This window comes from Neltuma alba, unplaced genomic scaffold (assembly GCF_004799145.2).
Source record: "Neltuma alba isolate B1F8T4 unplaced genomic scaffold, ASM479914v2 tig00013863_pilon, whole genome shotgun sequence".
Classification (NCBI taxonomy): domain Eukaryota; kingdom Viridiplantae; phylum Streptophyta; class Magnoliopsida; order Fabales; family Fabaceae; genus Neltuma; species Neltuma alba.
Genome location: NW_021637941.1, coordinates 6,906 through 22,942, shown reverse-complemented (window position 1 = coordinate 22,942; position 16,037 = coordinate 6,906). Strand labels below are relative to the sequence as shown.

The 16,037-nt window shown below is 34.0% G+C and overlaps 2 protein-coding genes and 2 long non-coding RNA genes across 5 annotated transcripts; 2 read left to right on the top strand and 2 right to left on the bottom strand.

The window, feature by feature from the left end:
• Nucleotides 1-3,186: 3,186 nt before the first annotated feature.
• On the bottom strand, nt 3,187-10,601 carry LOC114739289 (ribulose bisphosphate carboxylase small chain, chloroplastic-like). Of its 2 annotated transcripts, XM_028927342.1 has the most exons (4): nt 10,373-10,569; nt 10,107-10,241; nt 9,760-9,990; nt 3,187-3,411 (listed from the first exon to the last, which is right to left on the bottom strand). In XM_028927342.1, exons 1-3 carry the CDS (start codon nt 10,544-10,546, stop codon nt 9,760-9,762), a joined length of 540 nt encoding a protein of 179 aa, XP_028783175.1. In that variant the 5' UTR covers nt 10,547-10,569; the 3' UTR covers nt 3,187-3,411. The 2 variants fall into 2 exon arrangements, with proteins under 2 accessions (XP_028783175.1, XP_028783176.1); XM_028927343.1 differs by lacking the exon at nt 3,187-3,411 and having other exon boundaries at nt 9,879-9,985; nt 10,109-10,241; nt 10,373-10,601.
• Nucleotides 3,193-4,350, bottom strand: LOC114739288 (ribulose bisphosphate carboxylase small chain, chloroplastic). The gene is made up of 3 exons (XM_028927341.1): nt 4,024-4,350; nt 3,759-3,893; nt 3,193-3,642 (listed from the first exon to the last, which is right to left on the bottom strand). The coding sequence occupies exons 1-3, from the start codon at nt 4,195-4,197 to the stop codon at nt 3,412-3,414; spliced, it is 540 nt and encodes a 179-aa protein (XP_028783174.1). The 5' UTR covers nt 4,198-4,350; the 3' UTR covers nt 3,193-3,411.
• LOC114739292 (uncharacterized) lies at nt 4,454-5,243 on the top strand. Its single transcript, XR_003739595.1, has 2 exons — nt 4,454-4,686; nt 4,815-5,243. It is a non-coding gene; the product is annotated as an uncharacterized LOC114739292 (long non-coding RNA).
• Nucleotides 8,332-9,693, top strand: LOC114739291 (uncharacterized). Its single transcript, XR_003739594.1, has 2 exons — nt 8,332-8,763; nt 8,957-9,693. It is a non-coding gene; the product is annotated as an uncharacterized LOC114739291 (long non-coding RNA).
• Nucleotides 10,602-16,037: the final 5,436 nt, after the last annotated feature.

Sequence of the window (16,037 nt, the reverse complement as noted above, 5' to 3'; positions counted from 1 at the left end):
AACCCCAAATTAAAAGAATGAACAAACATGCACTAATTTCATTAGTCATGACTTACTTAATGCAAAGGCAAGCATGTCCACTAAAATTCTCAAGAATTTTATTTTATGAACCATGTCAAATCCGAATCCATTGGAAAATTAACATTCACCATTTCAAAATTTATCATATCTACATTTTTTCCCAAGTGAGAGGGGGCATTATAACACAAGTCCTCAATGAATATTATACCACTTTTATAATGCATAATTATAAATTATAAATGTTCTAAAATGAAATTTCTGTCTAATCATGTAAAGAAAAGAGAGAGATGTATACAGTAAGAAAATAATTACATGTTAGCTATTAAAAACTGCAAATATTCACAAGTCTATGAATAATGTGACTTTCATTTGTAACTCAAGATCTAATTGCTATGATGTAAGGTTTTGTCCATAGAAAAGGATGGTTGGTAGTGGCAATGGAAACAAATGAAGGATTGAAAGGTAGAGGAAGGAAGTGTGTGTGTGTGAAGAATCTACAATTCTCAGAATGGAACAAAAGAGAAACAACCAAACAAATAACATCACCTAACCCCATTCCTCAACCTCAAGTAGCATGGTGATGACAATGACCATTGATCATCTCTTCCTTTTTGGTAACATGGAGATTATGAAAAATGACTTCATGATGACTCAAGCTACACCACAAACTACTTGATATGTCACTTATCCTCTCAATACCTCATATTCTAAACTCCATATCTCATTACTTTTCCAACAAAAGAAAATTCTAATTATATTATATTATATTCCTTTAATTCTGATACTAAATACAAGAGTTAGTATAGAAGTTTGTTTTGATTATGAATATAAAACTTTAATTCACTTAGCTTACAAAATTTATAATTATTTTTCTAAGCCCTCTATATTGATTAACCATTTTAAAGAAATAGTTTTAAATGCAAATGATTAAAAAGAGTTATCTAGGAAAACCAACACACTTTTTTTTACAAACTAATTAATTTAACTAATTTTTTTAATTTTTTGTAAATTATTTATCTACCTCCTATATTTAATGCGGGACGGAATGTTGTTCACCCTGGTCACATTAGTTGTTTGTTAAAAATGTGCTTTCATTTTTCTAAAATACTCTATTAATCATTTGTGTTGAAACTAACCCTTGATGAAAACCTGTTAATAACACATATATTCAATATAAATAGTTTGAAAAAATTATAAATTTAAGCAACAAAATAGATTTACATTTATATTTATAACTACAGTAAAACTACTAACCAACTCCCATATCTAGGATAGAAGCGGATATATTATAGTGTAAAGTACCCACACATACACGATTGGTAATCATATCTTTTAATTATTATTGCAATTATACATCCATTATTTATTTTCAAAATATACATAACATATTTTCCAAAGTTAAATAAGTTTTGTGTAATTGTAGTAATATTCAGGGAAGTCTGTATACTTTTGTTTTTTTTTTTTAAGGAAGTTTGCGTGTAGATCACCTTTATCTGTCGAAAGTGTCTACATAAATTATGAAAATACTAAAAAAAAAGAAATTTTATGATTTCAACGAAATTTTGATAATTCATATAATTTCCTCTATAATTATAACGTGTAATTTTGGAAGGATGGAACATTGATATAGACACTACGATATGACAGAATTTGAACTGTCCAAATATAATTCAAAATGTGTCTGATTATACATGAGAGAGGGTTTTATTTTCAAAAGTTTTTGTGCTCTATTTATTATAATTCTCCAAATAGTAAAAAAAAAAATAGAACGAAATTAAAGAAAATAGTCTCGTATCAGAGAAAAGTTATAAATAACAAATGGGTGTTTCCTTTGAAGCCTTTCTTGAATCAGACTCCTCTGGCTTTTTTGTTTCTTTTTTTTTCTTTATCTTTTTGCCACCTTTGAAATGGACCCTACAAGTTTCAAGTTGCTAAATGCACTCTGGAGGTATTTGGTGCTGAGGGAAGAGAAGCTTCTTATCGGTTTCTTTATCCTATCACAGCCTTGTCCACAGATGTATCTTTCAATAGGGTTCAAATTACAAGCCTTGATGAAAACTCAAAGCCATTGAAATTAAATGCAATGTTGGTTTGGCTTCTAGCTTTACTTTCCACAAAAAATTGTCCATTTACAACAAGTCACATCCATTTATCAGGATCATTAATGATTCATCAACCAGTAATCTGTGACTACCAATTAGAAACATGTTCAGAAAAACAAGATAACACTCTGATCAATAATGGGTGATTCTGATAATTTCATGATAGATTATACTACATTCAACTCTGATCTGTCTGGTCTTGAGGGTGCCCTTTGAGAAGAACAATCATGCTTATGATTTTATGAACTATTCTAAATGACCATAGAAAGCATATGAAGATATGGCACAGGATTCCAAAAAGGGCTTGTTTGATACTTTGACCTTGATTTTGTGATCTTTTGCAACAGGATTTAGAACCTATCAAATAGTGTCAGTTTCTAACTGTTTAATATTCTTTCAAAAGGCATGATTCTATAACAAAATGATGTTCAATTGTGATACTCTCTAGATGCTAATTTTTTAATAGCGAACATCCAAAAGGGCATTGAACAAGTAAAGAAAAGCTTTCCAAGTATGCCAGATTGTTCAGGATCTTCCTAGCGGGAGTCTAGAAAGTTAAGTTCAGCACATTCATATTCTCAAGTGTTGTGTTCTTCATTTAAAAGTGCATTGAGCAAGTAAAGAAAAAACTTGGCAGGTATATCAGATTGTTCAGAATCTTTCTAGCTGGAGACTAGAAAGTTAAGAGCAGCGTATTCATATTCTCATGCATTTTGTTTCTGATTTTCTTCTTGTTCTGGAGGACCAAGGCAAGAAGTAATTTTTGCTTGGGCTTCACAAGTTTTAATTAACAAACATCATCTTAACTCTTAGTTATGAAACTTGTTGGTGATTTTAAACAGAGAAAGAGTTAAACCTGCGACGGTGATGATGTTTCCACACATCTTATACCATGAAGAACATTACAGAACTTGGACACCATAAGCTTAGACTTTTGGCAACATTCAATTATGAATCCAGCCAAAGGCTTTAGGCCTAATGGGATAGTTATTCAATTACCTCTTATAATCCAAAGACAAAAAAAATCATGAATCCATGAACAATGTGGATTCTGAAGCAAATGGGGAAGAGAGAAAATACTTATTCATTAGGTCTCGTACTTTCATTTCAACAGGAAATCCGAAATACATGATACAAAGACATAGGATGACATGATAACACCACGAAAAAGAAAACAAGAACAGGAAGGGGAAAACGTTGTTACAATGATTAAGTACAATTCAAATAGACAGAATCCAACAAAAGTAGAAGGATGATATAATTGGTTTCAGAGACCAAGTCAGGGAATTTATTGTGGTGGTGGCCTGTAGGCGATGAAGCTGATGCACTGCACTTGGCGAAAGCTGTCAAATCCAATGATTCTGACGTGAGCCCGGGGGTACTCCTTCTTGGCCTCCTCAAGCTCCTTCAACACCTGAGTTGGGTCTGTGCATCCAAACATGGGCAGCTTCCACATTGTCCAGTATCTTCCATCATAGTATCCTGGTGACTTGTGGTTGTCACGGTACACAAATGGGTACTGCAAATTTCCACACAATTTTCTTTTTATCTACATATGTCTTCTTCTTTACCCCAACTTTATTCTCATCTCAACATAAAACTTAATAAACACAAGAGAAATGCGAGAAAACTTACGTCAACTTGGAACTCCAAGCAAGGAACCCATCCGTTCCTCAGAAGGTAGTCGACTTCCTTCAACAAAGATTCAGCGGAGAGAGGTGGGAGGTAGGAGAGAGTCTCAAACTTCTTCTTGCCAAGTGGGGGCCACACCTGGTTTTTTTTTTTTTTTCACAGACACTTTTGTGTAAGTTTTCTTCCCTTTTTCCCCCCAATTATAATAACAGATGAAAGCAATTTGAAGTGTATTGTGTCAATTTCTCTTGTGGGGATATGCTCTTACCAGCATGCAGCTTACTCTTCCACCATTGCTAGCAATGGAGGTGATGTCGGTGTTGGTCTTCTTGCTCACGGGTAAGCCGGAGCCTGCCTTGAGGCCGGTGAAGGCGCCGACCTTGTTGGTCTGGGCGGGAGTGATGGTGGTGACGGCGGCGGAAGAGAGCACAGAGGAAGCCATTTCCTTCTCCTTTTTCCTTGCTACTAGTTACTATATTAGTACTCTATTACACAGAGTGAGAGATGGAAAAGCTTCAGCTTGAGCCTGTTATATAATGGCTTGATTTCTGTATTTCCAATCCTATGGCTTGAAAACGGGAGGCTCTTGATTTGCAAAAAATTAACGGTTGGATGGCGGAGAAGATGACATTACTCGCATTATGACCACACGAGAGTGGAAGTTTTCTGAATGTTAGCCTTATCGTTAGGCACCACTATGGCATGCCACGTGGACGAAGCTCCCTAATCTTATCCCTTTCCAAAGGACAGAGTAAACGTGTGATGGTGGTGAAGTTTGATACTTTTTCGTTCCTCAGCCAATTTGTGACCATCCCTTCTCAAGAAATATGGTAAGGTTTCAGTGAAGTTAAACCCTCCGTCATTTTTTTGCGGTAAACTTTGATAGTAACAGTGATCATTAACCAAGCTTTGGCTTTTCTGCAGTTGACAGGTAAATAAAGAACCATTTTATCTGACAGTCTCTCATCTCTTGTCAGATATTTGAAGATGTTTTCATTTATCTTTCATCCTTTCTTTCCAATACGTGCTAACCAGATTTTGCTTGGATTAATGACACAGTAGCAAGTTGCAGCTATCCCTTTCACGAAATTTTAGTGCAGTACAAGTTCCTAACTCATTGTAAACATCAAAGTACATGGGGTGCCGGCTCAAACATAAGGAATTAACTGAGAAATCTCAGTAATCTGCAAATTGAAGAAGCAAAAATGTGAACATGGAAAAAGAAAATAGCTTCGCAGTGGACGTTCACTAGATGAGAAGCTGTTTTCTTCAAGAGAGAATGTTTTTCATTTTGTTTCTGCTGAGCTGTAGCTTTGTCTTGTTGTAATGATTTTTTCCTCTCTCATTTTTCTCGGCAGAATTTGAAGTCATTCAATGAAAGCAGTGCTTTTTCTTGTAAAAGATAAAACAAGATTTGAGTGATTTTCAGGTATGGAACTTAGTGAAAGTTCAACCATGTGAAACTGGATGGCATGATTCTGCAGAAAATATCTGTCAACCAGCTTCACAGTCTCTCTATCCATTCTCCAAGCCATTCATACCATCTTTTACTGAACTCCGTGAGCTTATTATTCAACCAAAACCAATATAGCTTTGCCCATAAAGCAGCCTCTGATTAGAAATGCACCATATCCCTTGTTAGCTAGTTTGGTCTTTCCTGCCGAATGTCCTCTTTGAAACTGGAAGATTATGTTCAATTTGAACAAATTTTGGCCATCCAATTGATATATCTACCCAAATCTGTTAAATAGAAATAAATTGGACAAAGGAAGGCCATTTAAAACAAGTCATTTTTCTCTCTTAAATGAAGAGAATCCGATAATTTAATGAAGAGATGTTTACATGTTACTTTAAACATTCAAAACTTACTTCTTCAATACTTACTCTTTATCTAACACAAGAAACAGAAGAAGAAAGTAAAAGGACAAAAAAACTGGACCTTGGGCTGCTATGTGAGAGTAGATTATTTTTGTTTCTATGCGAGGAACACTGGAATGGAATATACAGACAACATTAGCTTCTCTGCAGTAAATTAGTCTCACAAAAATGGATTTTAGATTCTGTAAGTCACCAACTTTCCTCACTGAACTCCTTTAAACAAGGTTTTCCCCGCACTGTTGACAACCTAATCAGAGCAAAAACACTACTTTAGATAAGGTTATGACAGAAACCATACTTTGTTCAACATCTTCATGCATTGTAAGAAGCCTTGTCCAGAACAAAACCCAGCTAGAGGAAACCCTTGGCCTTTTCTCTTAGCTGTTAAATCTGATCTTAGGTATGGCCTTCTGCAAGAACCTCAGTTATTTGTTCTTCAACATTACAAGAGGACAATGCAACATCCTTTTCCTTCTTATCTTCTCATATGAATTGGAATTTTGAAGGGAAAAAGACCATTGAGGACTAAAGGATTGTATTTTGAGACATGAACCCAATATATCCTTGGTCAATTATAAATGAAGCGTGCAAATTACTAGCATCCTCCTACTGGCAAGACTTCTGTAGGACCACCGAGGTCTGTGTGATTAAGTAGCAGCATTCCAGTTACTTTGTGATTGACCATTTGAAAATCCATCATCCTACTGATAGGCTAAGTTGTGTACCTTCCTTGTGTTAATAAAGATGGTCCTTTTGCCTTTTCAATCAAGTTGTTTCCATTTCCTCGTTTGAACCCTTAAGATGTTTGACTTTTCGGTTTTCTTGAATAGGCTGAAGTCAAATGTCATGTGAACCGTACAACCACTATCCATCAACAAAGCTTCTGAATTTTTGTTCATTGGATAAGAAGTTCTATGGACAGTGCTTTATCTTAACTAGACTTCTCACATGAGAAATATTATGAACTTTGCGTACGTTGCTGGCAACAAAGGACATTTCTATGTATTTGTTTTTCTGACTTGCGTTCCTAATCTGTGTCATGATACTTATCAATAAGCTTTGGCAAGTTGCTTGTGGCAGATTGTTTAAGCTTTAAAATCTTCAGAAAGACTAACCAATATTTTTTTCTGCTACCTTTGATCTGATATTTCAACATTATTCATCATCATATTCAAATTTCCTCCTCAGGTTGAGGATTTACGTATTTCTTGTTTCTGAACTAGCTTGGAGCTCCTCATAAGCTTGTCTCCAAAGCTTTTCCCGTTTTGCATTAATTCTATAGATTAATTAGTTCGTTGTAGTTTTCTTTTTGTAGTTTTGTTGCACTGCAGGATTAGCAAACTTCCTTGTGCAAACAAATTTCAGGAGAGGAGATCCATCAAAGCATATTATGACAAGGCAAGAAGTCTGCTTTTTTTTGGTTTCCTTTTAGATAAAATTTTAGACCAGCTGCATAAATCGATGGTTGACAAGAGAGGAACGCCAAATGCAGAAAAACAACTATAGTGTCCTTACTACAGTGAGAGGCTAAAAATGAAAAAGATATTGAGCTCAGAATTTTCCAAATGACAGCTTGAAGTGCCCTATTTTCCCCTCATGCAGAGCAATATTTCCCTTATGCCATTGATAAGGGTGATATATGAAGGTAGCTTTGAGGTAAGTTTGAAAAGTTATAATTGAAAAGCATCCAAACCATACAGCATGAATATACAGGCAAAGCAAAAATATGAGATCCATGAATTCTTTAGTATTACATCCAAAAAGATTACCAGTTGGGAGATCAGAAAGTTATGTAAGAACTTTCATATTAGAATGAGTTGCTTATAAGAAAGTGAGAGTCACCATAAAAAATTTCAAAATGAATCTTGAGCGCCATGAAATGAAACAGAAGATTGGAGACATTTCCTATGATTATCATTAGTTTTTATAATAGAGTTAGCAATTGAAGGGGAGCTCCATTCCTGATGATTGCAATTAAAGGGAATATGCGGTATGAGATTTGCAACTTTGAGTTCATTGCTAGTGCGACTCCTAAGGGCATATACAGGCCACCAAAGGTGGTGATTTAAATTTTCTTCCCCTACGAACAGAAATGAATTTTTTAAACATGGAATTATTGAATAAATTTTATTCATAATACTACCTCCGGTCCTAATTATAAGACCCAGTTGACTTATTTAAGGAGATTAAAAAAGCAAGTTAAGTTAGTTATTTGTAATAAATAAGTGTTGTCATTCCTAAAATATCCTTGCTAATTAAGTATATTGGCTAGAACTATCATTATTAGAAGGATTATCTTGAAAAAAAATGCATAAATATGAGAGACAAAATGGATTGGGGTCTTATAATTAGGACCAAATAAAATTATCCGGAGGTAGTATATATTTAAGTTAAAATACCAAAATACCCCTATTCACAAGAAATTGGGAAGAAAAAAAAGACAGATGAATTGAGCCACTATCTGCTCGGCCATGCGGCCAAACACTCAAGCATCAACGGCGCAAATTCAAATCTATGCGCCACCCACCTTAATCCTATGCGTAAGTCCTTCATAAGAGAAAATTTTCATTTATAGGGTAATTAATGACTTTTTTAATTTTATTTCTATTAAATTTATCTTTTTTAATACGGTACAGTACTGGTAGACCGATACAGTTTTTCTGGGAAAAAAAGGGCTTGAGATTGAGAAATGCTGGGTTAGTCATAAGTGAGGTTGACGAACAAGAAAATCGCCCGGGGCAGAGGAGAAGCCGTCGCAGGTGGTGAAGGCGACAGCGACGAAGAAGAAGTGAGCTTTGTTGATTCACTCACTTTCAAAATCAAGACTTTGTCTGAATCTAGATACCCATTCGAACTCGTGTATTGCAAATTTGCAGGTAAATCCATAGCTCCAAAAAGCATATTATAATTAGATTCTACAGAAAAAAACGCATCAAATCCAAGCGAGTTTTCAGCTTGATCTCACGAAGACCATGAGATCAAGAATGGTTCGCTGCCTCGAAAATCGTCTTTGGTTCTCTCATCCATTGTCATCATCAGACCCTATCACCATCATACAATCCTCGTTCTCCAATCTCTTTGCTGGCGAAGCCGATGGATTTTGAGGTCGGAGGTCGATGCCGTCAAAAATGTAAGTGAGGGGTCAGGGTTATCGAAAGAGGTTGTGTAGTTTTGAAATGGGAATTTTGTTACTTCTGTGGAACCCATCTCATTGGAATCCAATTCCGCTCATTTTGATAGAATTCAATTTCATATGGAAGCCTAATTCAAACCAAACATGCTAAATTCTGGATTCATTTTCATTTCGATCCCTGCATTTTCAGTTTCAGCATGCCAAACTGGCCCTGTTTTGTCAGTTTTGATGATTCCAAGTTCAAACATAGAACAAAAGTACTGCTTCTTGTAGAATATTCGGACTGTACGTAGGGTAAGATTTCATAAACATGCTCAGATGTTGGGGCTAATTGATTCTGATTTACTTCTAAATTCCTTCATTTCTTTGAGAAACAGAAAATGAATTACATTCCCAAAGCTATGGGCATTAGGCTGATCCTGAGAAAGCTTGTTTTTTCCATCACAGATTCCTAACAATATCACGTATATAACTATAACTATAATGTAGGCTAGTTTTTACAAAGGCACATTGTTTATATTTATAAATTACGCGGCTTCTTATGATTTATGTTATATATATAGATGTGTAGATAGATATAAAACCAATCAACAATATATACATATGAGGAGGACTTTGTGTCTTTAGATCTTTGAGCTCAGTAAAATTTGTCTACTTGGCTGTTTTCCACCTAGTCCTTTTCTTGTTCTACTTTTCAACCCTTGAATGCACGAGGTGGCCGTTCAATTTCACAATGATAATCTAAAATGCCCATGATTTCAACCCAGAAAAGGATAATGGATAAACATATATGTATAATGGGATGTGATTAAGCAAGCAAATGGTTATTCATATATATAAAAGATCTCATCCAAATGTTCTTTTCCAGTGAAAATCCGGTAAACACAAACCAAAAGCATAGGATGATTTATAGTGCCATACAAAAAACAACAAATGGGAATTCAGCAATACAATAACCGACTGGGTTTTTGCAGAACAAAGTGATCAGAGAATTTATTGTGGTGGTGGCCTGTAGGCGATGAAGCTGATGCACTGCACTTGGCGAAAGCTGTCAAATCCAATGATTCTGACGTGAGCCCGGGGGTACTCCTTCTTGGCCTCCTCAAGCTCCTTCAACACCTGAGTTGGGTCTGTGCATCCAAACATGGGCAGCTTCCACATTGTCCAGTATCTTCCATCATAGTATCCTGGTGACTTGTGGTTGTCACGGTACACAAATGGGTACTGCAAATTTCCACACAATTTTCTTTTTATCTACATATGTCTTCTTCTTTACCCCAACTTTATTCTCATCTCAACATAAAACTTAATAAACACAAGAGAAATGCGAGAAAACTTACGTCAACTTGGAACTCCAAGCAAGGAACCCATCCGTTCCTCAGAAGGTAGTCGACTTCCTTCAACAAAGATTCAGGGGAGAGAGGTGGGAGGTAGGAGAGAGTCTCAAACTTCTTCTTGCCAAGTGGGGGCCACACCTGGTTTTTTTTTTTTTTTCACAGACACTTTTGTGTAAGTTTTCTTCCTTTTTTTCCCCCAATTATAATAACAGATGAAAGCAATTTGAAGTGTATTGTGTACAATTTCTCTTGTGGGGATATGCTCTTACCAGCATGCAGCTTACTCTTCCACCATTGCTAGCAATGGAGGTAATGTCGGTGTTGGTCTTCTTGCTCACGGGTAAGCCGGAGCCTGCCTTGAGGCCGGTGAAGGCGCCAACCTTGTTGGTCTGGGCGGGAGTGATGGTGGTGACGGCGGCAGAAGAGAGCACAGAAGAAGCCATTTCGTTCTGCTTTTTTCCTTAGCTGCTAGTTTATTATACTAGTACTTCAGTACTTTGATGAAAAAGCTTGAGCTTGAATTGCCTATTTATAATGCTTAACTTTGGATGTCTCTAATCCAAGGGTTTGAAAATGAAGGGCTCTGAATCTGTAAAAACTTGACCGTTGGATAACGGAGGTGATGACATTACTCTCACCATGGCCACACGAGAATGAAAGTTTGTGAAGAACAGCCTTATCGTGATGGACCAGTGTGGGAGTGCCACGTGGAGGAAAGGTCCATAATCTTATCTTTTTGGATATGGAACAAAGTTAAAATGTGTGATGGTGGTGGAGTTGATATTTTTTCTTGGTGCGGCAGAGTTTAGTGTATATTGGCCTCTCATGGAATTTGTGACCATGTCTTCTTCACTCACGTATATCATTCATTGCTCTAGTTTAATGCCTCTTGTCATTGTTAGAACTAATGGTTGTCCTTGATTTGGCTCTTTGGAGAAGGTTTATATCAAAGTCACAGGTTTTAAGTTAATAAAAATTATATTTCATGCTAAATTAATTAGGCTTAATTGTGAAATTAATATATAACTTCAAAGTGTATAAGATGCATTTTTTAAATTTTAGTTAAACACATTAGTGCGTCTAATTTAAATCCTCATTATCTTGTAAGGATTTAGAATTTTGAAAAATAAATCCAAGTGCATTCAAAAAGTCACTTTCTACATCGGCATGGAAACTTTACTTTCTATGTCAATTACCTTGTATAACAGAAGTGGAAAGTAACTTTTTACCACCTTTTTTTCTCAATGTAAAATGCTGATAAAATTAGGTCGTTTGATTACTGACTGCACATCTCTCCTATAACTGATGCTAAAAGCCCTTTAGCTAATGTTAAAAGCTTTTTCTGTATTAGATCAATCTAATGCACAATTTATGCTGGACTGGATTTGGTACTTTCATTTTAACCAAAAAAATCGAAACTGTGTTGCGTGATACTATTTTTTTTTTTAATATAAGAGTTAATTTGACTTTTAATTAAATATTAAATATAAAATCCCAATTAACTTTATTTCTCACATTTATTTATTTTTTTAAAGTAGTCATTATAGTAGTTATACATGTTAAATGTCTAATTAAATTGTAATTTTAACTAATACATAATTAGTAAGGATATTTTAAAGAAGATAACATCTAATTATTACAAATAACTAACTCAACAAATTTTTTTAATTTATTCAAATTAGTCAACTAGTTCTTACGTTTAGGACCAGAAATAGTAGTTGAAAATGAACACCTTATTTCTGTAAACAGTAAGATATAAAAAGGGCAAAGAAATATGAAGGAAACATAAAAATACATATATGAACACATATGAATGGAATTTGGAAATGTAGTTTTCATCTGACAGTCTCTTATATCTTTTGTTGGGTGTTGACCATACGCGCGTGTCGCCCTTCCTTAGCAAAATGAAGAAAGATAAAAGAAGTAGAATTATATATCCTATCTCCTTTATTCTTTTTTTCTTTTCTTTTCTTTTTTTCTTTTTCCTTCTCTCTCAATCATATCGCCTCATCATTCATCCAGAACCACTCAAGATATTTTAAATATCTTACTGATATGTTTATTTGAGCTTACTGAGATATTTTATAATGATGACATTATTGTGACAGAACAGGGTTTGAAGAGATACGAGTGTAGAGAGGATAGAGGCAGTATTAAGAGAAGGAGTATTTATCTGTATGTCCATGAGTTTTCATTGTCTTCTCTGAGCTTTATTCCTTTCTTCTAATCCAAAAAATAAAGTAGGGGCTTTCCATATTGAAGATGCAGATTTCACTGCCAAGATCTGGTTTGAAGGATATATTTGGAGTGACCTAAAAAAGATATGCCATGAAGATGCAAAGCAATTACTCTTGTTTAACAAGGACAAAATCCTAGACCTTCGTTCTAATGGCCTAACATTAAATTTTCAGTATGAATATACTATTTTATCCTTTATTTATTATAGTATAGGTAGTTATCTCTTTTGAAAGCAACATATATTAAATATGAGTAAAGTTGAAATTTTTTTATATTTTAATGAAGAGTTAATACATTTTAAGGTTTTCCTTAGTTTGTGTGAAATATGCTAAAAGTACTTTGTCAATTGGATCAGAGGAGTAATCTATATGTAGAGAGATCACTTTTTTTTTTTAAATTATGATATCAATTAATAGCACTTGAATCCTCTAACTTCACAAAAATAACTAATTTACCATTTAACAAAAATAACTTCACAAAAAAAATTATGATATCAATTAATAGCACTTGAATTTGATTTAAATATAAAATCTTAATTTATTTTTTGTTTTATATTTATCATTTTTTTCATGAACTAATTTACCTAACTTATAAGCTAATGTATGATATATCGTTACGCATGCACGTGACATTTATTATAATTAAGTAATTAATTTAATTTTTTTATATATTCAAATTAGTTAAGTAACTCTTATATTAAAGATCGGAGAGTGTATATTTATACTTCTCGCAAGAGGGGCCAAAAGTGTAATTATAATACATGGATCATACACAATCAGATATTGTGTCAATTTTTATCTTATGTCATGTCTGCATGACTACAAAAAAATTTATCCTTCAATTATCCAAGGAATCATTAAATATATTGTAAAATTTAATGGCAATCCATCCCCTATTTTGCAGTCACAAAAATAAAGTGAAAAAACTAAATAATATGTATTAAGGGAGCTGTGAATCTTGTGTACAAATCTAATTCTTCTGCATTGCTTTTTTTCTTAAATGTATTAACCAGATGGGTCAATTTGATCAACACTTTCAACATAAGTTATCTTGTGATTATTTTTTAGAAAAATCGCGAGAAAAAAAAACCATAAAAATTATGAAAACACAAATAAGGTATTTTGTCAAAAAATTTGTTGTCATTTTTTATTCAATTGTTGTCAAAATCTATATAAATCTTGTAACGGGTCTTGATTTACAATTTTTTTATTTTCACCGTTTTTTATGATTTTCTCCTTTTTTTTATTAGGTAAAATTCTTTTTTAGCCAAAATTAAATGAAGTGAACTGTGAAGAAACTTTTTAAGTTGGCGGGAAATCTGGTGAATTGGAAATAGCACAACATGTAAATTGGAAGTAGCATATTCGTCCTGTAAATAACTGTAACTCAAATTTGAATTACAAAGAGAAAGATGGTCTTTCACCAGAGAGAGAGAGAGAGAGAGAGAGAGATAAGGCCAAATTTTCTCACACTGTACTCATCACTCAAATTGTCTTCCACAAGTCGAAAAACAAATTGTCTCTCATCTCTGACCAAGCCAAATATTAATATTCACATTCAAACAATTTTTTCTTTTAAATTGTGTTCATAATTTGTAAAAAGAGATAAACACGAGACATCTAGGAAGCTATAAATTAAAATGTAAGTTAACCAAATATTTGTGTCTTATTAACTACTAGTACTCTTTATTAAATGAGCATCATAAAAACAGGGGAAAAACAGTTAAATATCAATTACAAGGACATTTTATCTCAAAACTTCTTCTTTTTTTAAAATCATCCTTCACCCCATCATGCTCATAGAGCATCAAACTCACAACCTCACACTTAAATTTGCAATCTCTCACTTAATAAATACTTAAAGAGACACGTAGTATTATTAAGCTTGAAAGCTCCGACATCTCAAAATTTTTAATTGGGGACATAAGTATTATGACAAGCTAACTTTTTTAAACTGTGCAAGTTAATTAAAATTTATTTATATTTAAAAGCAGAGTGATTAGGATAATAGCTTGATGGGCAATATGGGATATGGGATTATAATTTTGTTTCCTAATGTGTGCATGACAAATCCTTCCTTGAGAAGCTTAGTGGGTGAAGTCGGATGTTGGAAATGAGAATATGGGCCTGTCTAGTCCACCTGGATCCACAGGTACAGGTGGAAAGAAGGTCCTTAAAAAAAACAACAACAACAAAAAAAGATCATGTCATGCAAGACATTTCTTTTTTATTTTTCAAAAACCCCTTTTTTTTGGTGTATTGGGAATTTATCAATACATAACCCCAATTATTTTAGGGAAAATGACAATAAAATACCACCTGAATTTCAAAAAGACAAATAAGGCACCCGAATAAGCAAAATGACATATAGGGGACTGGGTACCAATCTGGAATTCAGATTTTTGGCTAAAAGACTAAAATGCCCTGTCTGAAAGTGAGAGGAAGGAGAGAGGAAGACGCTGATGAAATACGGGAAGGAGAGAGGAGGAAGACGCTGATGAAATCGGGAAGAAGAGAGGAAGGAGAGAGGAAGACGCTGATTTTCGATGGGTTCCCACAGCTTAAAATTTGGTTCTGTCTCTGTTCTTCGCATAAAACCATTTTCAGAGAATGTGAAGCTGTGGGAAAGATGAACCTGTGGGAAAGATGAAGCGAAAATCAGAAAACAATGGCAAGCAATTACGTAACGTAACTGCTGTCATATGCCTGCTGGTTTTTGGTAAATCTCATTACGTGAATGGTAAATTTCACTATACATGTAGTTAATTATGAATTTTACAAAATACATATTGTGATTTACAACTTTTGTAGTGAAAGTGACTACTTTGTTAATGGGTTTTGCAACCTGTTTTCAGGAGATAAACAACTTGTTTGTAAAAACTAATAAAATTTCACACTAAATTTGACAAAATGTATAGTGGGATTTACAACTTCCATAGTAAAAATGACCACTTATTCAATGGGTTTTGCAACTTGTTTTCAGGGGATGGGCAGCTTGTTTCTAAAAACTAATAAAATTTCATACTAAATTTGACAAAACACATAGTGAGATTTACAACTTTCGTAGTGAAAATGATCACTTCTTCAATGGGTTTTGTAACATGTTTTCAAGGGATTGGCAACTTGTTTCTAAAAACCAATAAAATTCTATGCTGAATTTTACAAAACATAGAGTAATATTTACAACTTTTGTAGTGAAAATTACCACTTCTTAAATGAATTTTGCAACTTCTTTTCAGGGGATGAGCAACTTGTTTCTAAAAATCAATAAAATTTCACGCTGAATTTGACAAAACACATAGTGAGATTTACAACTTTCATAGTGAAAATGATCACTTCTTCAATGGGTTTTGCAACATGTTTTCAAGGGATTGGCAACTTGTTTATAAAAACCAATAAAATTATATGCTGAATTTTACAAAACATGTAGTGAGATTTACAACTTTCTTAGTGAAAATGATCACTTCTTAAATGGGTTTTGCAACCTCTTTTCAGGGGATGAACAACTTGTTTCTAAAAACCAATAAAATTTCACACTGAATTTTACAAAACACACAGTGAGATTTACAACTTTTATAGTGAAAATGACCACTTCTTAAATGGCTTTTGTAACCTGTTTTCAGAGGATAGGTAACTTGTTTCTAAAAACCAATAAAATTTCACGTTGAATTTTATAAAACATATGCTGGGATTTACA